The sequence below is a fragment of the Grammomys surdaster genome, unplaced genomic scaffold (assembly GCF_004785775.1).
Source record: "Grammomys surdaster isolate TR1022 unplaced genomic scaffold, NIH_TR_1.0 125849, whole genome shotgun sequence".
NCBI lineage: Eukaryota > Metazoa > Chordata > Mammalia > Rodentia > Muridae > Grammomys > Grammomys surdaster.
Genome location: NW_021620675.1, coordinates 943,354 through 968,252, shown reverse-complemented (window position 1 = coordinate 968,252; position 24,899 = coordinate 943,354). Strand labels below are relative to the sequence as shown.

Here is a 24,899-nt window from a genome sequence, read left to right as displayed (position 1 = left end):
GAGAGAGAGAGAGAGAGAGAGAGAGAGAGAGAGAGAGAGAGAGAGAGAGAGAGAGAATATGTGGTGGAGCATGCCTTTTATCCCAGCACTTAAGAGACAGAGGCAGGTGGATCTCTGTGAGTTCGAGGCCAGCCTGGTCTACAGATCTAGTTCCAGGACATCCAGGGCTACACAGAGAAACCATGACTTGAAACACAAAACAGAACAAAACAAAAACAAACAAGAAAGAAGAAATACACTGTACATAGATGATTGAAGACCATCTATGAAGATGTTGTAACGGAACCCGCTGCTATGTAATTAACATACACTCATAAAACATTACGAGAGACCCTTGAGGGCATTAGAAGTTTCCTATACTGTGATCCAGATCTGTGTCTGTTTCCAGCAGCCCTCCCCAGTGCTCACCAGTATGCTGTGCTTTGCCCACACACCAGCGTTCACAGGACAGACACTGGCCCACTTATACACCTTTGCACTGTAGTAAAAGCTACTAAAGGGCACGTTTCAATACAACATACAAAAAACCACCAACAAATTCCTGGAGCTGAAGGAAGGCAGAGCTGGGAGTGGGAGCAAATGCCTGTGACCACTTGAGAGGGCAAGGCAGGCTGATCTGGAGTTCAGGGTCAGGTGAGGCTACACAGCGAGTTCCAGGCCATCTTGGGCAACATGGTTCCTGGCTCAAAACACCTAAACCAACCAACCAGCCAACCAACCGAAAAGTTCCAGTTCTGTCATTTCCTAGCTACATAAACTTTGGTTCCTTCTTTGTCTATAAAATGAGAGTAATTATAAACCCAATGCCTTCATTACTTTTAAATTCCTTCCCAGAGGCACCATGACCAGGCAACTCATAGGAGAGACTTTACTGGGGGCTTGCAGTTTCAGAGGGTGAGTGTATGACCATCATGACAGGGATGGCAGCAGGCAGGCTCTGCACAGGAGCATAGCTAACAACTCACATCCCATCCACAGGCATGAGGCAGACAGAGAGCTAGCTAACCGGGAACAGTGAGGCCTTCTGACACCTCAAAGCCCACCCCCAGTGACACATCTCCCTACCCTTCCCAAACAGTTCTACCCACTGGAGACAAAGCACCCAAATATATGAGTCTCTAGGGACTATACTCATTCAAACGACCACACCCACTTCTGAATGCTGTTGATAAAGCTGTGAGCAAAAGGACAAAACTAAACAATGACAAAACTCCTGTGCACCCTTGGTGCCTCCTACATGGAGTTTATACTCTGGTGGACTAGTCAGCTTACAACTAAGAGTGTGGATGAGGTCCCTAGAGATGATGGAGTGATCAGCAGTGGGCGCTCTAATCCTCTATTCTAATAAGGTAAGAGTAGTCAGCTCTGTGTTAGACTCTTGGAGATGTAAACGGAAGAAAGCCATCCCTTCCCCCAGGAGAAATGACAGCTGGAGATGGAGCTCCACGGTAGAGTCCTTCCCCAGGAAGTGCACAGCCCAGGACCAATCCCAGCACTAGAGGGTAAAAACAGCAAGTAAGATGAGCCTGTGGAACATGTCTGTAATTCCAGCTCCAGAAAAACTGAGACAGGGGAATTGCAAACTCTAGGCTACACGGCAAGATAGTGTCCACCCCCCCCCAAAAAAAAAAGACAAAACATAAAGAAAAACAAAAACAAAACAAAACCCAGATAAAACAAATAGGGAAAAAAGGACAAAGGCTGGACATGGTGTCTAGCACCTTTAATTCTAGCACTTGTGGCAAAGGCAGGCAGATCTCTGAGTTCAAAGCCAGCCTGTTCTGCATATGAGTACATAAGAAGACCCTGACTCAAAACAGATAGACATCAACAACAACAAAACAAAGAATATGAACAGAAAATTGACAAAAGAATGGTCAATAAAGCCAGTTTAAAATATTTATTTATTTATTTATTTATTTATTTATTTGAGACAGGTTCTCTACATAGTGCTGGCTGTCCTAGAACTATGTAGACCAGGCTGGCCTCAAACTCAGAGATCTGCCTGCCTTTGCCTCCCAAGTGTTAGAGTTAAAATCATGCCTGGTTTCTTTCTTTCTTTCAAACTTTCTAGATATTTTAATTACGAATTATGTGTATTGTGTGTTTGTGGGTATGTACATGTGGGTTCTGATGCCCATGGAGGCCGGAGGTCGGAGTACCCTGTAGCTGGAGTTGCAGAGGGCGCTGGGAAATAAAAGTGACTACAGTACACCCTCTTAATCACTGAGCCATCTTTTTAGTCTCTGCTTTAAAAAATATAATTGTATGTATGTTACAGGATATTTGAACCTAGTTGTGGTGTGGCTCAGCCCTTACACATCTTTAATCCCTCTGGCTGGAGTACAGCTGCGACTTTAGTACTCACCTTTAGTCCCAAACAGTGAAGGTAAGGTTAGTTTGTAGAAGGAAGCACCCATGTTTGAAAGTGATGTCTAATTGAGTGGCAGACAAAGTGACGAATCAGAGAAAGATTTGACAGAAGAGGATCTGCCCAACTCTCCTGAGAAGAGAGGACAGGGAAACTGCTTAAGGGAGAGACAGACAGCACACTGAGAGTGCAGTACCGGGCACAGCGGAGTCTGCAGTGTAGGAGAGTTGAGAGGGAGAGGAGAGCAGCATAGAGGGAGGAGGCATGTCACCAGGAGACCAGGAGAGTTTTACAGAGACACGCTGGAGAGAACAAGCTAGAGCAGGTGGTCTCGAGCTGTCTGGAAAAGCTCTGGAGAGCAAGTCAGTCAGCAGCACCCTCCATGGCCTCTGTTTCCCTTATGGAAGACTGACTGAGAAGTGTAAACCAAATAAACACTTTCCTCCCTGTGTTGGCTTTGGTCCTAGTGTTTCACCATAACAAAAGGAAGCCAACTAAAACGTTTAAGCACACCTCCAAGGGAAGACTAAACAATCTCCTGGGGTTTTTAGTGTTTTTATTCTTAATCTAGAAACCCTGCTGTTAAAATCTGTCCTAAGTAGTCACATACTCTGCAATAAAAGTATTACAATGTTTGTTAAAGAACTATTTATGGCCGGGCGGTGGTGGCGCACACTTTTAATCCCAGCACTTGGGAGGCAGAGGCAGGCAGATTTCTGAGTTTGAGGCCAGCCTGGTCTACAGAGTGAGTTCCAGGACAGCCAGGACTACACAGAGAAACCCTGTCTCTAACCTCCCCCACCCCAAAAAAAATAACTATTTATGGCAGCAAAGGTTCTGAAATAAACTAGACACAATGACCCACACCTACAGTTCAAGCCTTCAAGGAGGCTCAGGCAGAAAGCAGTCAGTCTGAGGTATCTATGGAGTTCCAGGTCAGCCTGGGCTACATAGTGAAACCTTGTTTCAAACAACAACAAATTTGAAATGACATAAGTAGTCTAATAATAGATGATAAAAACCACAAACAAACAAAAACCAGCCAGGCAGTGGTAGCCGGTGCCTTTAATTCCAGCACTTGGGAGGCAGAAGCAGGCAGAAATTTAGAGTTTGAGGCTAACCTGGTCTACAGAGCCAGTTGCAGGACAGCCAAGGCTACACAGAGAAATCCTATTTTGAAAGAAAAAAAAAAAACCAAACCAACCAAACAATATACAAAACACAACAACAAAAACCTTCAAACAAACCTCTTTCAAGGCAGAGGGTTGATAATATGGAGTGTGAGGGGTAAGGGAAAATACAATATAAAGTCACATTTTTCTGTTATTCTCTTTTTTATGTTTTCATTCTTGGTACAAAATTGAATTTATTGTGTGGCCCTATTTACTTATAAAACACAAAGTTATGCATATAAACAGAATAAACTGAGAGTATGTATATCAAAATACTAGTATCAAGGGCAGGCAAGACGGCTCAGCAGATAGTCAGTGGCAGTCCAAGAACCTGAGTCCCATCCCTGGAACCTCATAAAGTGAAGGGTGACACGGCCTTACAAAGTTGTCCAAGACGCCGACATGCATGCTGTGGCTGGCACGAGTGTTCAGGTACATAAAATAACAATAAAGTTTAAAGTTGTAAAATACTAATTACGATCACTGTTATGTTAGGGCTATGAAATAATACACTCTTATATTACTACGTGTTTGAAAGTTGTACGGAATAAATGCATATCCTACAATTAACAAGTAAAAAAGGATGTTTTGTTTTCAAGAATGCAGGGGAGGGCTGAGAGATGCTCAGCGGTTAAGAGCAGTGGCTGCTTTTCCAGAGGAACTGGACCCACAGGGTGGCTCACAGCTGTCTGTAACTCCAGTCCCAGGCATCCCTTTTCTTCCTTCTGAGGTTTTCAAGCACACAAGTGGTGCAAAGATCCACACGCAGACAAAACCCCCACACACATAAACAAGAAGAATTCAGAGAGCTGGTGGGCACTATAGCTCAGTGGCAGAACCTTACTGAGCAATGCATGAGGCCCTTAATTCAATCCCCAGTTAAGAAAATAAATAAACCCCCACAAACAACAAACTTGCTTAGCAGAAAGCCAGGGCCAAGCCTGTCGTTCAGAAGTTTGAATTCATCTTTGGCTCCATAGTGAGTTTGGGGCCAGCCTGTAGAATACACTTCATTCCTCGGACTGTCACACATGCACCATGGCACACAGTCTACCAAGGCACACTCATAATAAATAAGTTTAAGTTGAATAAATAAATACAAAGAAAAAAATTAAATAGTGGACCAACCTGAAAAGAGCTAGTGAGTTCTGTTCTGGGCAGAATCAGTGCTTAGCATTTGTAAGACCAGATTCATGCTTCTCAATTTAGAAGAAAAAAGTTTATTTGGGGTGTAGTGGTACAAGCCTGTTATCCCAGGAAGGTTGAGGCAGGAGGATTATAAGTTGGAGGGTAGCCTGCTTGCTCTGCATAGAAAGAACCTGTCTCAAAAATATTTTCCCACATACTAAATAACAGTTTATTGAATAGATGTTAACAGAGGGTTCGCTGTGATCCCCATTGTCTAGCATGGTGTCTGGTATACAGTAGGTGCTCAGTAAATATCTGTCGTTTGAACTTGAGTCTATAGATCCTGTGAGTCATAAATACTCCCTTCCGGTTCTTTTCGTTGTTTTCCTTCTTGGGTCTGAGACTAACTATAAAACATTAATGCAATAAACCACCAATTTAAAGGTCATTAATTATAAACTGTGTTGTCTTTTATCGTTCCCTAATTATATTAGGCATTTAATATTTGTCCTCCTTGACAATAACACTGGTTCCCACAAATCAACTCCATTTGATTAACGCTTATTGAACACAATGTATTAAGTACCACAATCTGTCCCATCAAACCTTCCGTTCATAGAAGAGAAACATCAAACGAGAACGTGTAATCCTCGCACTGGGGAGACTGTAGCAGGAGGAAAGCAAATTGGAAGCCAGTATGGGCTACACAGCAAGAGTCTTCCGATAAAAGGGATGGGAGGGATGGAGGGATAAAGTAAGCCTCATGAGACGGTAAATACTCTTGTCAAGTGGCCAGGAAACAGACTGACTAGCTCAAGTTGTCCTCTGACCTCCTTGCACAAGCCATGGCGCGCACGCCACCTCCCCCCACAAATAATAAATGTGATTTTAAAAATTAAAGAGATTCCAATAGTGATAATCAGACATTGTCAGGCTGGGGATCAATAAATTCTTCAAGGCGGTCTAGGAAAGCGGTGGGCAAAGGGTAGCGGTTCCGTTGACTTGAGGTAATAATCTGTCAGGCTCTTGACAGGGGGCTAATGCTATGTTAACAGATGCGGGAGAAGCTGATACCATAGAAGAGTCTGAGCTATAAGAATGAGCCTTCCTCTCTTGCTTTAATATCTATGCCCAGACACCACAGCAAGCCCTGTCTCCGGTGTACAGTCAAGACAGCAGTGAGAGCCCGGGGAGAAAGGGGAGGGATTCAGAAGGGGGCAGATCCAACACGCTGACAGAAAGCGTTATCTACGTTGCTGTCTGCGCCGAGGGACTAATTTGGGAAGTACCGAACCAAACCGGGTCAGAGCCACCAGGTCGCAGCCTTACCTGGCGTCCCTCCCCCACTCGGGGCCCACGCAGCCGCCAACTTGAAATCAGCTTTTCTTCTTCCAGCCCGCGCTCTGGGCCCGCCTCCCTGACCTCTCCATTGGTGGGTTTTCCCGACCAATCAACGAGAGCGGAGGCGGGCGAGGCGGGGAGGCGGAGGGAGCCAGCCTAACCGGAACTGAGGCTTGGGAAGTGGGGCGCGCTGAGACCTGGGGCTGCAGAATTCACCTCTTCAGCCTAGACTTAACAGACCCTGGATGGCAGCAGTCGGCTAAGATGACCTGCTACTCAGAGCTCATCCAGGCATGTGGCTGAGCCAGAAGAGGAGAACCGCTGCTGGGAAATATAGCCCTGGGTTAGAGACATCATACTGCTCAACTGATAACAGCTCTGCCTGCGGAGACTGGAGTTAGTTCCCAGAGCCCTCCAGGAGGCTCCCAACCGCCTGACTCCAGCGCCCTCTTCTGGCTTAGAGGGACACACACACACACACACACACACACACACACACACACACACCCCTCTTTTGGTGACTTCCCAATCTTATTCAGTCTCCAGCACTACCAATAAATAATCTTTAAAAGATTTTTTTTTTCTAAAGGGAGGGTCTGGCTACCCAGTCTACGCTGGCCTTGAACTCTTGATACTCTTGACTCTGCTACCAAGCTCAGGCCTCAAATGCAGATTGTTGCTGTGTCTGAGAAGTGGTGGAGGGCGCTTAGGATCAGTGAAGTCACTGGGGAGAGAAGGAGGGAACCCAGTGGGTTTTTTTTCTTTCTTTCTGCACTTTCCACTGCCCTTCAAGCCCCTTCAAGGGAAGGAGGTGGAGTAGAAAGTCATTCTTTCGTAGAGTAGACATAAAGGGAAATACTTCAGGATGGAGATAAAACTAGGAATTAGTCAACAAGAATATGCCAGAGGTCGGAGAAAATGGCCTCTAGACTGAGAAGTTGCATGCGGATGCGGTGATGTGTGCTCGGTTTTTGGAATAGTACAAAAAACATAGCTGTGAAACTTTGGGGGAACCTGCTTAACCTCATTATCATTTGTTGCAAGAAGACAATAGTTCCCACCTCCCAGAGTCGTGAGGGTTGAAGATGATGTATGTATGTATGCAAACCACTCGGCACACGTCAATAGCTAGTAAAAGTGGGTGTTTTCTCTACAACTATTTCTCATCCTTCCCAGTAACGTTATTATTATTATTTTTAATCTATTCATGGTGGTGTCCACCACTTGAGTCCTCTAGGATCCTTGGTGAGCTTTCTAAATCCATCCAATGGCCCCACTTCCTTTGGTACCTTCCAGCTGGACACAAACTCATCCCTAAACTATGCAGATGGAAGCTTTGGTAACCATGGAGACAGGGCAGGTGGCACAAAGAGGCAGAGGCAGTGAGCAACAGATAGGAAGAGACAAGGAGTGATTCAGGCAGGGACCTTCAAGGGAGACGGAAGAATGAGTCTGAGGGAGTAAAGAGATGTAATGAACGCACCCGTGCAACAGGGTTCGGTCATCACTCTGCCTTTTTCTACCTCCTAAAATACCTCTTAAAATATTGTAAAGAGGGAATTTGAGAATGCCCCTTGTCCTAAAATTCCCCTGGGAAAATCACCTTCTTTACATTTCTAAGAGACCCTAGGGGACTGAGATCCAGGTGTCTCTATGGTGTTTGAGGGGGTGCAGAGGGGATATCCTGCTATCTGATTCCAGGCTATACTTGCCCTGATAGCTAAACTACGGGAAGGGAGCCACATCTCCTGCCTCTCAGCTCTGTGTGGACGCCGCTGCAGATCCCAACCGCCTCCCCACGCCCCTCCGCACAGTGTGCCATATGCCGTGTGTGGCAGTCAGGTCTGGCAGACCGGAGCTCATGGAGATCTGCTGAAGATCAACGAAGAATCTGGATGGTTCCTGAATGGGTCGTGGGAGAGTCCCCTAAGGAGCACTTAGGTTTGTTTGGGCTGGGGAGGTGGGTTAAGAAAGGGAAGTCAAGATTGAAGGCGCTGGGTGCTTTTTTCTTCCTTAAGTGTTTATAGGTTTATACGTATGCGCATGGGGGTGGGGAGCGGGTTGGTGCTGGACGCCCCCACCCGCAGAGACTGGGCTATAAATAGCACAGAAGAGCTCCGCCCCCACCCCCCCTCTTCTCTCCTCCGGAGCCGGCGCTGTGCCCGGGGCGCACCGGGAGGAGGGACCAGGATCCAGCGCTGGGGCGCAGATACTGACACCAAGGGAATCCGGGTACCCCCCCACGCCATGTGGGCCCCCAGGTACCCGGTTCCTCTACCCCAGAGGCCCCCATGGCCCCGGCCTCAATCCTGGCCAGGCAGAGATTATGCGGACATTCAGGTATCTATTTGGGGGTACAGCCTGGGAGGGGGAAGAACAAGAAGCAATGGGGAACATAGCAAAGGCAAAAGAATCCCTAATTCTTCCTCCACCCCTTTAGGTCCCAATTGCAATATGCTCCCCCCCCCCCCTCAATTTTTTGGGATGTGGCAATCTAAAAGAGGTTAGGAATAGAAATATGTGTATGACTGTACGGGTGCATGTGTGTGGGTGGGTGGCGTTCAGTATCCTAGAGAGGGGTATTCCAAGTGTGGATAAGAAAAGGGGGATGTTGGAAAGGTCTGATAAGCCGTGGGGTGCGAAGGGGGGTGGGAATATCTGTGCGCGTACATGTACGTATATGCACGAGCTCTCATCCTTCAGTGCGGGTGGTGCACCCTTCCCACCTCCTTTGGCATGCGCTGGTGGGGGGGGGGATGGGACGGCTCAAAGGCAGGAATCAAAAGGAAAGACTGTGCATTGTAGCCCCCCTACATCCCCCCGTCATACATCAGGTGCCTTCATCAGTGCCTCAGTTTCCCTGCTGAGCCTGTTAATGAGCTCCCTCTCTCTCTTTTTCACAGGGATAGGTTTCACTACCGAGAGACCTCAGGCCTCTCCCAACCACCACCCCCATACTCCTAGATATCTTCGGCAGGTCCCAGTCCCAGCTCCATCGGTGCTTTTGCCCGAGCCGCAGCTATGCTGCACACCGAGGGCCACGCTCTTCTTCGGGCCGTGGGACAGGGTAAGCTACGCTTGGCCCGTTTGCTTCTGGAGGGAGGAGCCTACGTGAATGAGGGTGATGCCCAGGGGGAGACTGCGCTAATGGCGGCCTGTAGGGCCCGTTACGACGACCCTCAGAACAAGGCGCGCATGGTTCGCTATCTCTTGGAGCAAGGCGCGGATCCCAACATCGCAGACCGTTTAGGACGCACCGCGCTCATGCATGCTTGCGCCGGGGGTGGGGGAGCCGCAGTGGCCTCTCTGCTCCTTGCCCACGGCGCAGACCCCTCAGTCCGAGATCACGCTGGCGCCTCGGCGCTTGTTCACGCCCTGGACCGCGGGGACCGCGAGACCCTTGCCACACTGCTGGACGCCTGCAAGGCCAAGGGCACGGAGGTCATCATCATAACCACGGATACCTCGCCCTCGGGCACCAAGAAGACCAGGCAGTATCTTAATTCCCCACCGTCCCCGGGGGTAGAGGACCCTACACCCGCTCCTCCTAGTCCAGGGGTCTGCACGTCGCCTTCAGAAGTCCAACTGCAGACTGCAGGAGGAGGACGCGGATTATTATCCCCTCGTGCCCAGGAAGAAGAAGAGAAAAGAGACATTTTTGAATTTCCTCTTCCTAAGCCCCCTGATGACCCTTCCCCTTCCGAGCCTCTCCCCAAGCCACCTCGACATCCTCCAAAACCACTCAAAAGGCTCAACTCCGAGCCCTGGGGCCTTGTGGCTCCTCCTCAACCGGTCCCTCCTGTGGAAGGGAGGCCGGGCTTGGAGCGTCTGGCTGCTGAATTCAACGGCTTGACCCTGACCGGTAGACCACGTCTTTCTCGGCGTCACAGCACTGAAGGCCCGGAGGACCCGCCCCCATGGGCGGAGAAAGTGACGGGTGTGGGTCCTCTCTCGCGCCGAAACACTGCGCCCGAGGCTCAGGAGTCTGGTCTTCCTTCAGGGCTAAGGCAAAAACTGAGCCGCATGGAGCCGGTGGAGCTCGACACCCCTGGACATTTTTGCCCTGACTCTCCCGAGTCCAGCCGCGTATCCCTGGAGCGCCGGCGATACAGCGCCTCTCCGCTGACCCTCCCACCAGCGGGCTCAGTTTCCTCCCCACGCCAGTCCCAGGAAAGTCTGCCCGGGGCTGTATCCCCGCTGAGCGGACGGAGGCGGAGTCCAGGGCTGCTAGAGCGAAGGGGCTCCGGGACCTTGCTCCTGGACCACATCTCGCAAACGCGACCTGGTTTTTTGCCTCCTCTCAACGTCAGTCCCCACCCTCCCATCCCCGACATTCGTCCTCAACCTGGAGGTCGGGCACCCTCACTGCCTGCCCCTCCACACTCTGGGGCACCAGGGTCTCCCAGGACCAAGCGCAAGCTGGTGAGACGCCATTCCATGCAGACTGAACAGATTCGCCTGCTAGGGGGTTTCCAGAGTCTAGGCGGGCCTGGGGAACCAGGGCGCTGAAAGAAATGAGGGGCGCCAAGGAGGGGGAGGGTCAGGACCCTGATAGAGGGAGAACCAGCTGATACCTCGGACAAGGGATCTCTTGCATGTGCTCCTGGCACTGTGCACGCACACATGGGTAAGCATGTGTCCACAAGCACAGTACACTTACTAGTGAGGAAGGATAAATACTGTGTTTACTGGGCGTATAGACCCACGCATTCATGCCCTGGTCATTTCACAAGTACATGGGATTACTTGGGAACCCATAGGCACAGCACACCAACAAACAGAGGACCACTTGTGCTAGGGTCCCAGACACGTTTGTTGAGAACCAGCAGGAAGCCCCCTCATGGCTGGCCTCCTGTATCTTTGCCCTCCTGAAGAAGCGATCCCTTGCTTTCCATGTACGCCCTGCAGCGTGGCCTATCGTACCTTCGCATAGTCCACTCTCTCTTCCCGAATATCTCACCCCGTTCTTCAGGCCTTGCTTCTTCATGCCTGGCTCCGTGCTCACACCCTGCTTCCACCCGCTTTTCAGGATGTCTTCCTCACTATTCTTGGCGTTCCTGAAGCAGCTCCCAATCTCAGTTCTGTTGCTGCCTTTCATGCCCTCCACTTCTCAATTTCCTGCTTTTTATTCCCTCCCTGTGCCCCACCCCCCAACACACACACACACACCACTACAGATTGTCTTGTTTACCCCAGGGGGTAGGTCATGGGCTCAAAGTTGCTCTTCTGTGTGTCTGAGCTTATGAACACCCCGCACAGGCAGAAGTGGGGAGCAAGCCTAAGTCAGTCCTCTTACCACTTGACATGTCAAATAAATGTGTTCAGAAGTCTGTTTCGTCACTGCTGCCGGAAGGTGTGGGCTGGGGGTACAGAGAGAGGGGACGGGAGGGTGACACTTAACAGTCACAACTACTCAGGGAGCGAATCTAGAGGTTGCAGCTACCTTCTTCAAGACACCAACTGACCACTAGTGGTTGCAGAAGAAAAGGCAAATGAGCCCAGTGTTCTAAAGGTTTGAAGGCATTTGGTAGTCTTCCCCTAGCTTCCCCGTGCCTGACCCTTAATGATGTAAGATTCTTTCAGAGTGGCCCCCTCCCTCGTTCTCCATAAGCAGATGTGACTTCCTATGTCTTGACCACACAGGTTTTGTTGTTGTTGTTGTTGTTTTAAATACAGGGTCTAATTTCATTTCACCAGGTGTGCCTCATTTATTTTCTTCTCACCTCCATTGTCCCAGGTCTCTTAGACACCCTAGGAGAGGGAGTGGGGCTAGTAACTTCACCTAAGGGGCAAAAGGAGTGATGGTCAGTCAACAAAGGGGCGTTACAGCATGTGCATGGATGTCTGCTGGGGACAACTGTTGGAACCCAGCCTTACCTGGACGAAGTACCCCTTCCATCTATGTCCTGAATTTCTCGGTTTGATAGGTTTCTGCATGTATTCTAGTTCATTCTTTCTGTACAGTGATAAACACATTCTAAGCTCTCTGACTCTCTTAGTGGATAACTGAAATCAGAAAACCATTCCTGAATGTAGACTAGTTAAAAAAAAAGGGGGAGGGAACATTTGGATCAGAACAATGTCTGAATCTCCCTTGCCATCTAGTCATTTGATTTGGGGCAGTGTATCTAATCTTCCTGTGCATCACTTTTCTTGTTCGTAAATAAAATCTGGTTTGTGCTTGCAGTCATTAAGTAAGGCAGTGGACTGAAGTATACTACATAGCATGTTCTCATTGAAGTCAGCCTCATACTCCATTTTCACTCCACCACCAATTGAGTATGAACTTAGAGACAAGTCACATCACTTCTCTGAACCGCATCTCTATCTAGAAAGTAAAGTGATCAAATGGTCCTTAAGAATCCTCTCCAGCTACAATTCTACCCAGCATTGCATCCAGGCCTATTTTTCCTTCAAGCCCCGCCCCAGGGGTCTGGCCGGATTTCTAGCGCTTACCACAGGATTCCCAAAGATGCTCCGAAGCTCTCCCCTCTTACACGACTTAGCCTTTTCTTTTTTCAATTGGTTCCCGCAGCGTCCGTCTTCCTCAATCATTTGCCTAAGGTGGCTCAGGGGCCCACCCCTTTCCTCCCTCTCCACCAGTGATTGGCATGGCATCTGGCTCGTCCCGCCCACTCTTGACTGACAGCTGGATCCCGGCACCGCCCTCAATCCCCCGGCTCTTGCTCACTGGGGTGGCTGGGACCGTTAGCTCGCCAGGCTGGCAGGCTCCGGGGCCCAGCTCCGCCGGCCGCCGGGATGGAGACGATACGAGCACAGCGGCTGCAGCCAGGCGTAGGTGTCGGCGGGAGAGGCACTTTGCGAGCGCTGCGGCCGGGGGTGACCGGGGCCCCGACTAGCGCCGCCACACCCCCCGCGGGCCCGCCGCCCGCCCCGCCGCCCCCCGCCCCGCCCCCGCCTCCGTTGCTTCTGGCTGGGGCCCCCGGGCTGCCCCTGCTCCCCGGCGCCGCGGGGAGCCCTGCGGTGCTGCGCGAGGCGGTGGAGGCGGTGGTGCGGAGCTTCGCCAAGCACACGCAGGGCTACGGTCGAGGTAAGTGTCGGGGACTGGCCTCCTGCGGGTCACCCTCCAGGCATGCCAGGCTCCCACAGTTCCCACCGTCCTCACAGTGGCTCCGCTTGGCGTCCACCCTTCGCATGCATTTCCTTTTGGGGAGTTTCCTTCTGGACACACACACAAGCGTGTGCGCGCGCACGCGTGTACACACACACACACACACGGAGTTATTAATGCATTCTCCAGGGACTCCTTTTTTCAGATGCAATTCTCTTTTCTTCCCAACTTTTTCTCTGTCAGCAGCAGAACTCCTGTAGGCTTAATATTTTAATGTTCTTCACCCTTTGAGAACCGGCCCTATTGTGTGGGGTCCTCTCCTTTATCTCAGATCCAGGGCATTTCTCATACCTACCGTTCACGGTCTTCTCTCTTTGATCTCAGCAATTCCTGTACTCCATCTCCTGAACCCCTGTACTTCATCTTCTGAACCCCGACTTTTTAGTTCTTCACATACTTATCTACCCCAGCCCCCCCGCCATGAAATTTCCATCACGACTTCAGATCTGCTGGAGAATTAGGAGTGCTTTCAAAAGTCACTCACAATAATTGTTCCTTTGAATCCGGACCCACACCATTGAGGCCGTGCCAGCTTCCTGTGACTTGGTGCCTCGCTTTAGTGTCTTAGGTTGGAGCCTCACAGCTCAGGCCTCTGTCTGTCTGGCGCTGTGTTCCTGGCCTCTGCCCAGGAACTGAGGATAAATCTCAGGCCCTGGCTCACTCAATGCTAAATTCTGTGGAAACGAGCCAGGCAACAACCTTATTTTGCTTAGCAATTGCCAGCTTAAAGATGCCTAATTTCTGGGAAGAGGGATGTGAGGATTTTCTTTGTTGTTTTTGTTTAGGCAATGTTAACCAATTTCCTGTCAGAATCCTGGCTCCAAATTCATGGTTTAAACGACTAGGAACACACAGTGAAGGGTGTGTGACTCAGACTTTAAGTCTGGAATTTCCAACACATCACTTCTGTTTCCTTGGTCGGGTCTTCCTGGGTCTAAAAGCAACTGCATCCTTTCTGTTTTAATAGGAGAAAAGTTGCACAGCCCACCCCACCCCCATCCCCGTTGCCCTCCTTCCACCCCACTCTTTGCTTTCTTTTGGAAGCTTCAGTGAAAAGAGCAGACAGGCTTCAGAGGCCTGTCAGTCCTGGCTCTGTCTTTGGACAAAGGGTCTCATGACTTCACTGAGCAACAGTTTCTTCAAGGGTTGTGCTCTGGGTTAATTAAGATTCTGCCAAAAAAAAAAAAAAAAAAAGTGAAAAAAGTCGAGCGGTGGTGACACACGCTTTTAATCCCAGCACTTGGGAGGCAGAGGCAGGCAGATTTCTGAGTTCGAGGCCAGCCTGGTCTACAGAGTGAGTTCCAGGACAGCCAGGGCTACACAGAGAAACCCTGCCTCGAAAAACCAAAAAAAAAAAAAAAAGATTCTTCTGCCACTGGCAACAGAGTGGGCACTGGAAATGATTGCTAGCTCTGGTTTTCTGGTTATTTCTTCCTTGAGAACACATTTCATGTTCTTCTACTCTTAAATGTTTGTATCTTTGTAAACTGGATTCAGTGAAGTTAAATGCTCTCTGCTATAAGTCTGATGGCTCCTTTACCATTGCCTTCCCTTCACTCTCCAACCAGTTTGAATTCCAGCCAGGCTAGGATTCTGTATGGTGCTGGGGTATACAAATGGGTGTACTTCTGAAACTAGTGAGTCAACAGAGTCAACAGAGTTACTTTCCAGGTGGGTTAGGGTTAACAAGGTTTAACAAGACTACACGGTACATATGGCCAGCTCTTTTTACCTCAGTTCTGAGGGAAACATTTTGCCTAGGGTGTAGTAGTAGACAGAAGTAGCTACCCTGTGTCTGAAGAGTTCCTCTCGGAAACTTACAAGCACTCGTCAGCTTGTAAGAGAAATGTACTTTTTCCTCACCCGTGTTTCTACGCCCTGAAGAGCCTTTGGTCTGGCTTCTAAACTGGGTATCTGGAAAACCTTTTTAGTTTCCCAAGAAAGGACGAAGGAACAAAGGGACTGTGCTGACAGAGAACTATCAGAGTCTGTGGTGCGTCTCCCCTTCAGTGTCCCCACCCCCACCACAGTCTTATTATTCTTGAGTTTCTCATTTCCAGTCTGGGTGTCCAGCCAGGGCTGTAGGAGAATTTGGCTCTTTGTTGATTTGGCTCAAAGTCCCTCACCACATGGAACCACTTACTCTGCTGCAGTTAATCGGCAAAGCTGCCCTTGGCATATGCCCATATGCCCCTGAGACTGATGGCAGGATACTCAGGGGATATCTCTATTGCCCTGAATACAGCTTGCTTTGGTCTCGTTCAGACTGCTCTTCATCTGGTGATACCTTACATGCCATCTTCATGTCACATCCTTCATCTTTTTCCTGAAGACTCTAAGTTCACCATTTCCAGTTCTGACTTTTTAGGTTTACCTTCACCAGCTTTGGTCCCTGCGCTCGCACGCACGCACGCACGCACGCACGCACGCACGCACGCTTCTCTCTTCTCTTGTCCTTTCATCTATAGGTTAGTCCCCACTCCCCACTCCCCTACTCATACCTGCTAAAAAGTCACACACACACTATTGTGCTGGCTGTTTTGTTTTGTTTTTTGAGAAGCTCTTGGTATATAGCCCAGGCTAGCATGGAACTTACTGGATAGTTCAAGCTTTTTACGTCATGGTGCTTTTAATTCCTTAGCTTCCCAACTGCTGGGATTACAAGCGTGAGCCATTATGCCTGGTTTGCTGTTGATTCTCAAGTCAGCTCACAGTATAAAGGATTTTGACTGGGGACCTGGCCCTGTCTTGCAGTCGCACTGTGATCTCTCGGCGATATTGCTTTCTTTTCTTTTTTTTTTTTTTTTTGGTTTTTTTGAGACAGGGTTTCTCTGTGTAGCCCTGGCTGTCCTGGAACTCACTCTGTAGACCAGGCTGGCCTCGAACTCAGAAATCCGCCTGCCTCTGCCTCCCAAGTGCTGGGATTAAAGGTGTGTGCCACCACCACCCGGCACTTACTTTTTTATGCTTTATCTGTTCCATTTTTTTTTCATTTAACAAATATTTACTGCTCACCAGATGCAGTGTGAACAAGTCACGTATTTAGTCTCTGTGTGGATGGAGCCCAGTGTGCTTTAGAGCATGTGTGAGGATTAAAGGTATAATAATAAAGCAAGGTAGTACAATATGAAGGAGCCAAGTGAATTATTAGTTCTTTATCCTGGTTCTCTCACTTCCGGTCTGATGCGTAAGTTGTATACTTTTTTGCAAAATGGGTATTATAGTACTTGTCTTGATTTTTAAATGTTTTTATTTAAATAAAAACATTCAAATATGTATGCAGGTGTTTAGCTCGCATACATATCTGTGCACTAGGTGCGTGCCTAGAGCCCATCATGGTAAGAAAAGGGTGTTAGATCCCCAGGGACTGGAATTACAGATAGTTTTGAGCCACTGTGTGGTTGCTGGGAATTGAATCTGGTCCTCTGGAAGAGCAGCAAGTGCTTTAAACCAGTAAGCCAGCAGGGCAGTGGTGGCACACGCCTTTAATCCCAGCACTTGGGAGGCAGAGGCAGGCGGATTTCTGAGTTCGAGGCCAGCCTGGTCTACAGAGTGAGTTCCAGGACAGCCAGGGCTACACAGAGAAACCCTGTCTCGAAAAACCAAACCAAACAAAACAAAACAAAAAACCAGTAAGCCATCTCTCCAGCCCAAGAATGAATGGATTTTACATGATATTTTCTGCTTAGCTACTCTTTGTCATTACAGTCACAGACTAACTGTCACTGGAGCTAAGCCAGTACAGGCTTTTATATATTTTGGAAACACTGGATTGGACCCCTGTGAATTTCTTACGGCTGTCTTAACAAAGCATCATAAATTGTGCTGCTTAAAACAATAGAGTTGAAGTGGGTGTGGTGGTATACATCTGTATCTTCACTTGGGAGACAGAGGTAGAAGGAGCAATGGGAATTCATGGCCATCCCTGGCTACATGGGAACTTTGAGGTCAACCTGGACTATGTGAGCCCTAACAAAAGTGTGTGCTCTTCTGCAGTTCTGCAGGCCAGATGTCAGCATCAGTGTCACTGGGCCAAATGGGTATTAGCAGGGTCCTGCCAGAAAGTCTAGTCTCCTTTGCCTTCTCCAGCTCCTGGTGGCAGCAACATTCCTGAGCCCTCGTCATGACCACACCACACCACTCCAGTATCTGCCTCTACGATGTCTCCTCTTCTGTGTTTTGCCAACTCCAAGCTCCCCTCACAGTTTTGTTGCTGTTTTTTTTTTGAAGCAGTCAGTAGCTGTATCTGTAGAGCTGAGTGGCTCTTGCTAGCTTCAGACTTATAGATCAGGCTAGTCTCAAACTAGTCAAAAATAGAGATCCCCTTGCTTCTGCCACCCTGTGCCACTGGTATAATCTGTGACTCCCTGAGTCAGAGTCCGTAAACACATCTGGAAAGTCCTTGTCACATGAGGTAGCTCCATTGGCTCCAAGGACTAAAGAAGCAGATGCTGGCAGGATGCATTATTTAGCTTTAGTAGATAGAGTCCCTACCAAAGTCCCTGTACTCCACAGTGCTGGCCTTCAAAGACTTCTGTGCGCTCTAGGCTGTTCATGGTCTTCCAGAGACCGAAAAAGGAGACATTAGACACAGTACTGTTAAGCAGCTTCCCCACTTCCACAACATCTTGGATGAACGTCTGCCAGCTTATTCCCACAAACCTGAACGATCAGAAAACCCTCCCCTCTCGGTGGCACTCCCTAGCTACAGCTGTTTCACTCCTTCATCCTTACTACAATATTGTCTTTATTCTTTTTCCTACCTGTGAGTGGTTTGGGTTTTTGTTTGTTTTTTGAGGAAGGGTCTCATGTAGTCTTGGCTGGCCTCAAATGTGCAGTCCTTTTGACTTGGCCAGAGCTAGTGCTCCGGGCATGTTAGATGAGCACCCTATTGCTGAGCTGCGGCTTCACTCTATATTTATTGTCTTTTTAAAGCTCCATTTAATTAGTGTGTGTGTGTGTTCATGTGTGTGTGTGTGTGTGTGTACATGCACGCGCACATCTCTCTGTCCAAGACAGGGATTCTCTGTGTAGTTCAGGCTACCCTGGAACTCACTTTGTAGACCAGGCTGTCCTCAAACCCAGAGATCCGCCTGCTTCTGCCTATGTTATTTTAATGTCTTTATCCTTAGGAATAAATCATTTGTCACCAACATTTCATTTAGACAGTCATCTAATGTTTTATTTTCTACAGGTAAAAAACAAAACCCAAACATTCCCTTTTGTGTTTGCAGCATCATGGTATAGCCATTTAAACTGTAAGGGCCCACGAAGAGGACCCCATCTCAAGTCCCAATTAGCGCGCACCCAAGGAGACACGAGAGACTGACTTGATGCAATGGCAAAAGGCAGTTTACTAACAAGGGCCCTTGGATCGAAACTCATCCCACACAGGGGAGAGAATTTCGATGAAGACCCCAGGAAGTTTAGAACTTTTATAGGGGGAGGCACAAGGGGGAAGGGAAAAGTGGGAAATTCTGGCGCGGTTACATATGATTGGATATTTCAAACATCAGCACTTTGCGTAAGCAATCATTTTGACAGGTTGGATAGCCCACTATTTCTGACCATGAAGTCTCAGACCTTCTAGGATAAACACCAGGTGGCCCATTACTCACTTGGGCATGTTTAGACTGGTCAAGATATGTCTTTGGTTGTTTCTACATTTCTGGTCACCTCATCCCTAGAGGGGCTTGATATTTTTATTATGGCTACTCTCAGAAAGCTCAGCAAGCTGTCCTGCGGTCTTTGCCAAGTTGTTTGTGGTCTCTGCTGAGCTGTTTTAATTTTTACCCTTACAAAACCTTCTTCACTAGTTTGGTCTTTGTTCTCAAGCCAGCATCTGTTCCTAACTTCCACAAAGCATGGCATCTGTCAGATATATTCTGTTCATAGCACTTCTTCAGATATCTTAGATAAGCCATTATGTCCACGATTCCTTACTGAAAATCTGCTTTAAAAACAAAACAAAAACAAAACCTGCTGGGCAGTAGTAGCATGCCTTTAATCCTAGCACTCAGGAGGCAGAGGCAGGTGGATCTCTGAGTTTGAGGCCAGCCTGGTCTACAGAGCAAGTTCCAGGACATCCAGGGCTACACAGAGAAACCTGTCGTGAAAAACAAAACAACAAAACAAAACTCTATGGGCTATTCATATATTATACATATATATTATACACATACAAATGCACACAATGCGCACATATAGAATTGTATGTAAGCTTTAGAGGACTCGTGAGGCCCTTTGAGGCTCAGACATAGATTGGATCTTGGGTTAGGTTTCCCAAGCTGGAAAGAACACTGGCCTTAGGATATCTAGATTCACACTGCAAGTCAGTTGCAAGCTTTGAGCCCTGGTATCCTAGCTTCCCACATCACAGCACGATTTAGGAGCATTTTCAAATGTAGATCACAATCAATTGCTTTAAAAAAGAAAGAAAGAAAGAAAGAAAGAAAGAAAGAAAGAAAGAAAGAAAGAAAGAAGTTAAACCAAACCCTAAACAAAAACAGGAAGCCTCTTTCCCCAGGCTCTCATTTCATACTCAATATTACCTAAATTAGTTCCCATTTCCTTTGACTGAGGAATCATGAAAGAACTAGCCCGGTGTTGTATGCAAGGGTCTGCTTTAGCTGCATGTGGGACAGGAATAAGTTTTTGAATAGGCCCCTCCCCATGGTCACCACCCCTTTCTCTTCCACCCTACCATTTTCCCTGCTGTTTGCATGTTAGAGGAGCTGTCCCTGTCTCAAAGACAAGGGCTGAAAAGGCCTGATTGAAAGAACAAAGATGGTGGAGCTCTGGGCCAGAGTGACTTCTGAAGAGCCGAGCCAGGCCCAAGGGCAGAAAGAGAGCCTTTCCTTTTCATACAGTCTTTAGATAGAAGAATGAACATCTACCAAGACAGTCACATACAGGGTGTGAGATGAGAAAAGGGCTTCTGCTGCTTTCCATATCGGCTGCTCTATGGGGATCTTTTAGTTTGCAGAACAGGTAAGAGCTGATGCATTGGCCAACCAGTTTTGATCATCTTGCTGGCCAAGGCTGTGTGCTGTTCTTTCCATCCTTAAAGACTGACTTTTCTTAGTGAAAATGTTCAGGTCAGATCCCTTCTTCAGAAGCAGAACTGGCTCACAGCCTTGCCCTGGCCCCTCTAGGTCCATCACCATGTTTGTACACAGTCCAAGATTCCTGTCACTGCCTCTGTCAGTGACTGAGCACAATAGGGATGTTAATGCAGGCACGCGGGGGGGGGGGGGGGAGGGGGGGAGGGTAAGATATGGGATTCCTTTGACATAAAGACTCCTTGGCTTGGCCAAACCTTTCTCAGAACTACAGTGCAGCCCGAATTTAAGCCTCTCCTTCCCTCTCTTCCACATGTCAGACATCCATTGTGCCCTGAAGGCTGTCCTGTCTGCCTACTCCAATAAATCTCTTGCATGTATATTTTATTTTAGCACCTTCTTGACAGACACAACACACTATGAAGAAATGGATGAGTTTTGTGGTAGTTGAGAGAGGGAGAGTATTCATGCCTTAAGGTACTGGAAAGTATGTGTGATTTGTGAGGTTCCAGGTAAAGCCTTTTGAAATGTTTGGAACCCTGGAGCCAAAGTGATCCATTCCAAAGCTGAACTGACCAGATCCCCTTCTTTATGTAAAGTGCATTGCTTTGAATCTTACCCTAAACAAGGTCCTACTCAGTCTGGTCACTGCCTCCTTTTGCAACTGCATCCTGGATTGCACATCCCTGTGGTTTCCTGTAGGCTAGGTGGGCTCTTACTCCCTGTGTTTGCTATGCTTCCTGCTCGCTCACAGCCTTTGTACCTGCTGTTCTTATATGCTGTACTATTCTTTCACCTTTTGCCTAAAGAGTTTCTGCTCATGCTTCAGCATGACCTTCAAGGTAGCTCTTGTTCTTACCACTGGGTGTGGCTGGGGTAGTGGTACACATGGTTAATCCTACCACATGGGAACCAGGTGGGGCTGTGAATTTGAGGACAACCAGGACTACACAGTGAGACCCTATCTCAAAACAATGAGAACAACCAATAAGCAATTAACTACTTAACCAACCAACCAACCAACCAACCAACCAACCAAAAACCCCTCACAAGCACTCTAGGACTTATCAGAGTTGTAGCTGTCTCAAAAGCTTAAGATTATCCAGCTAATGTCTTTCCTGTTTTACAATATAGTCTCAAAGAAAAGGAGCCATTATCTTAGCCTAGGGTATAGTCACAGAGCAAACACCCAGTAAGATATTTGAATAACTGAGCCCAAACATCAAGGAATGGAAGGGAATGCTCCAGAATACTATGTCATGTCTGGAGTTTGATATTACCCTGCTTACAACTAATTTGTTAGCTAGTTTCTATGTAATAAATGCTAGAGGGCACAAGATTTCTGAATCAGAGATAATGGACTTTATAACTCACAGCACAGCCAGAAGCAGGATCACAGGTACATGAGTCTTCTTGCTCCCTGAGTCTGATGCAGAAGGCTCGGGAGGATGCTGTGGCCGCATCTTGAGAGAGGAACACTTATCTCGGAGAACCTTCCATCTTATAATGAACACTAAGCATGCTTGTTCTTTTCATTTTTGTCATCATTAATTTTGTGAGATAAGATCTCACTCTCAGCAGCCAAGGCTTGCTTGGGATTTACTATGTCTAATGTCTCCCAGGCTGGCCTCCATCTTGAGGCAGTTGTGAATGCTGGGAATGTAGGTGTGAGCCCCTGTGCTGGCAGCAAGCCTGCTGTTTCTTGTGAGCATCATTGCATACCACTCTCTGTAAACACAGTCCTGAGAAGAGGCCCTCAGAAAAAGAGGGCAGGCATTGAAGTGTTGCCACAAACCCAGGAAGATATGAAGGAGAAGAGACCCTCAGGGAGTGTTGCCCAAAATAAGGTTCCTCAAAAAAACCATTAATACTCAGGAAAAGCCTCAGAAGAGAATCCATTCCCTCCATTCTCTCTTGTAATATATATTTGTGAAACAGAAAGAAACTCTGTCCATTAGTTTATTTGCTTGATGGTCAAGTTTGAGGGTCATATTTCCTTGAATGGCAGTGTTGTCTAAAGTTTTAGGAACATTGACTACAGGCTAGTTTGGCTTATGCCTGTAATTCCAGAAATTAGGAGGCTGAAACAGAAATACCTTGGCCCTGGGCCAGCTTGGGCTACATGCAAAACTAAGAGACTGGAGAGATGGCTCAGAGGTTAAGAGCACCAGCTGCTCTTCCAGAAGACTTTGGTTCTATTCCACTTATAACCATTTGAACTTCAGTTTCAGGGGATCCAATACCCTTCTGGCCTCCGAGGGTACCAGGCATATAAGTGGTGCACATACATACATGCAAGTAAAACATTCACACACACAAAGATTTTTTAAAAAGTTTTTTCTAAAAAAAAAACTTTAAGGACTGGAGAGCTGGTTCAGTGGTTGAGAGCACTGACTGCTCTTCCAGAGGTCCTGAGTTCAATTCCCAGCAACCACATGGTGGCTCACAACCATCTGTAATGGGATCTGATGCCCTCTTCTGGTGGATCTGAAGACAGCTACAGTATATTCATCATAAATAAATAAATAAATAAATAAATAAATAAATAAATAAAGTCTTTAAAAAAACTTCTAAAAGCCTCTAGTGCCTAGCTGCATTTGTAGGGCTCTGTAAGTAAGCAATACAAATTAAAAAACAACAACCAACAACAATAAAAAAAAATGATTTGACTGTGGAACCAAGGTGATCAGTTTGTCATATATACATGATCTTGTGTGCACTGGTGAACTCCCCATGTGCATGTCCATGAGGCCAGAGACCGGCTTCAGGAATCTTCCCTGTCATTCTCCAGCCTTCTTGTTATTGAGACAGGATCTCTCACTGAATCTAGAACTCCTCTTTTTGTCTAGGCTGCTTGGCCAGTGAGCCCAGGGACCTGTCTCTACCCCAACTCCCTCTTCCCCAGCACCGGGGTTACATATATACAACATCATATCACCTTTTACATGGGTTCTAGGAATCCAAACTCAGGGCCTCGTGGTTGCACAGCAAGTGTTATACTCACAAGGACCATTCTCCTAGCCGCTCCCCCCTAAGGATGGCCTTTCTCTTAGGGTTCCCACTGTTGTCATAACATCATGATAAAAAGCAACCTGGGGAGGAAAGGGTTTATTTCAGCTTACAGTTCTGAGGGAAGTCAGGGTATTTATTAGTCAGGGTTCTCTAGAGTAATAGCTTTATAATGAATCTCTCTCTCCCTCCCTCCCTCCCTCCCTCCCTCCCTCTCTCTCTCTCTCTCTCTCTCTCTCTCTCTCTCTCTCTCTCTCTCTGCCTCTCTCTGTCTCTTTCTCTCTCTCTCTCTCTCGTGTGTGTGTGTGTGTGTGTGTGTGTGTGTGTGATTTATTAGAATGATTTACAGGATGTGGTTCAGCTAATCCAACAATGGCTACCTGGAATAGAAAGGCCAAGAATCCAAAAGTTGCTTGCTTAGTCAATGAGGTGGGGTGTCTCAGCTGGTCTTGAATAGATGCTGGAATCCTGAATAGGTAGGGGTTAAGGCCAATGAAGGAGAAACAAAGCAAAAGGGGGTGGGGCTAGAGAGATGGCTTAGTGGTTAAGAGCACCAACTGCTCTTTCAGAGGACCCAGGTTCCCGTCCCAGCACCTGCATGGCAGCTCACAACTGTCTGTAACTCTTAAGATCTGACACCCTCATACAGATATACATGCAGGCAGAACACCAATGTACATAAATGAAAATAAATTATTTAAAAAAAATCCCTCACTACTCAGTTGTGACATAAAACTAGGCGGCACAGCCTTAAATTTCTGCCACAGCTTCCCAACTGCAAGGATTACAGATGTGTGCCACCACACCCAGCTGGGTTTGTTTCTCATTCTGTAGCCTGCTGGCTCAGTAGTTCATAGTGTTTTTAAAAATGTTGTAATTATTTGTGTTTTATGTGTATGGTGTTTTCCCCATGTATGAGTCTGTGTGTCACCTGTGTGCTTGTGGATGACAGAAGATGACATCTGATCCCCAGGGACTGTCATACAGGGCAGCCAATGCTCTTCTCCCCTGAGCCATTTCTCCAGCCATGGCACAGTTGTTGAACTGTTTTCCTTCTTATACCTCGTCTGTAAAATGGTAATGACTAAAGGACCCACCTCATAGGGTTATGATTGGTGGGTAAAGCACCCATAGAAATGTCTGACATTTAGTAAGTACTCCGTAAATGTGATGCAACTACTCACTTGGTGATGGTTGTCACTGTCCCAGGCCAGTTGACCAATTGTAGAATAACTGACTTGTACTTTATCACACAGTAATAATTGCTGGCTAGCCCTGAAAATGCTGCCTATAGTACTTAAGTTAAGCTCCTTTGGTCTCCAATACTAACCAAAATGTGAGATAAAGCAGGGGTTCCTAAACTTTTTTCATTGGCCACACCCTTTTGCCCAAAAAATTGTTCTGAAACCTTGGGAATATAGGGATATAGAATAGATATACAGATCAAACATTTCCTGGTAATAAACTAGAATTAAATGTTAAAACAGTTCTTTAGGATTAGGAAGATGACTCAGTGGATAAAGTATGTACCACATTAAGTGTGAGGACCAGAGCTTAGATTTGAAGAATCCATGGAACGGGGGACACAGTGCAGCACATCTGTAACTGCAGTGTGCCTGTGGGATGCAGTGTAGCACATCTGTAACCGCAGTGTGCCTGTGGGATGCAGTGCAGCACATCTGTAA

At 47.5% G+C, this 24,899-nt stretch overlaps 3 protein-coding genes across 5 annotated transcripts in view; 2 read left to right on the top strand and 1 right to left on the bottom strand.

The window, feature by feature from the left end:
* Polr3gl (RNA polymerase III subunit G like) overlaps nucleotides 1–6,058 on the bottom strand; it is a 14,087-nt gene extending 8,029 nt beyond the window's left edge. For both annotated transcript variants that reach the window (XM_028789816.1, XM_028789817.1), the window contains exon 1: nucleotides 6,001–6,058. The gene's annotated coding sequence lies outside the window, so the exon portion shown is untranslated. The remainder of the gene's footprint in view (nucleotides 1–6,000) is intronic.
* A 2,125-nt stretch (nucleotides 6,059–8,183) lies between these two features.
* Ankrd34a (ankyrin repeat domain 34A) lies at nucleotides 8,184–11,344 on the top strand. Its single transcript, XM_028789836.1, has 2 exons — nucleotides 8,184–8,352; nucleotides 8,916–11,344. The coding sequence occupies exon 2, from the start codon at nucleotides 9,034–9,036 to the stop codon at nucleotides 10,519–10,521; it is 1,488 nt and encodes a 495-aa protein (XP_028645669.1). The 5' UTR covers nucleotides 8,184–8,352; nucleotides 8,916–9,033; the 3' UTR covers nucleotides 10,522–11,344.
* Nucleotides 11,345–12,743: 1,399 nt separating this feature from the next.
* Lix1l (limb and CNS expressed 1 like) overlaps nucleotides 12,744–24,899 on the top strand; it is a 25,145-nt gene continuing 12,989 nt past the window's right edge. For both annotated transcript variants that reach the window (XM_028789808.1, XM_028789807.1), the window contains exon 1: nucleotides 12,744–13,063. In XM_028789808.1, the coding sequence (XP_028645641.1) occupies nucleotides 12,772–13,063 (292 nt within the window). In that variant the 5' untranslated portion in view covers nucleotides 12,744–12,771. The remainder of the gene's footprint in view (nucleotides 13,064–24,899) is intronic.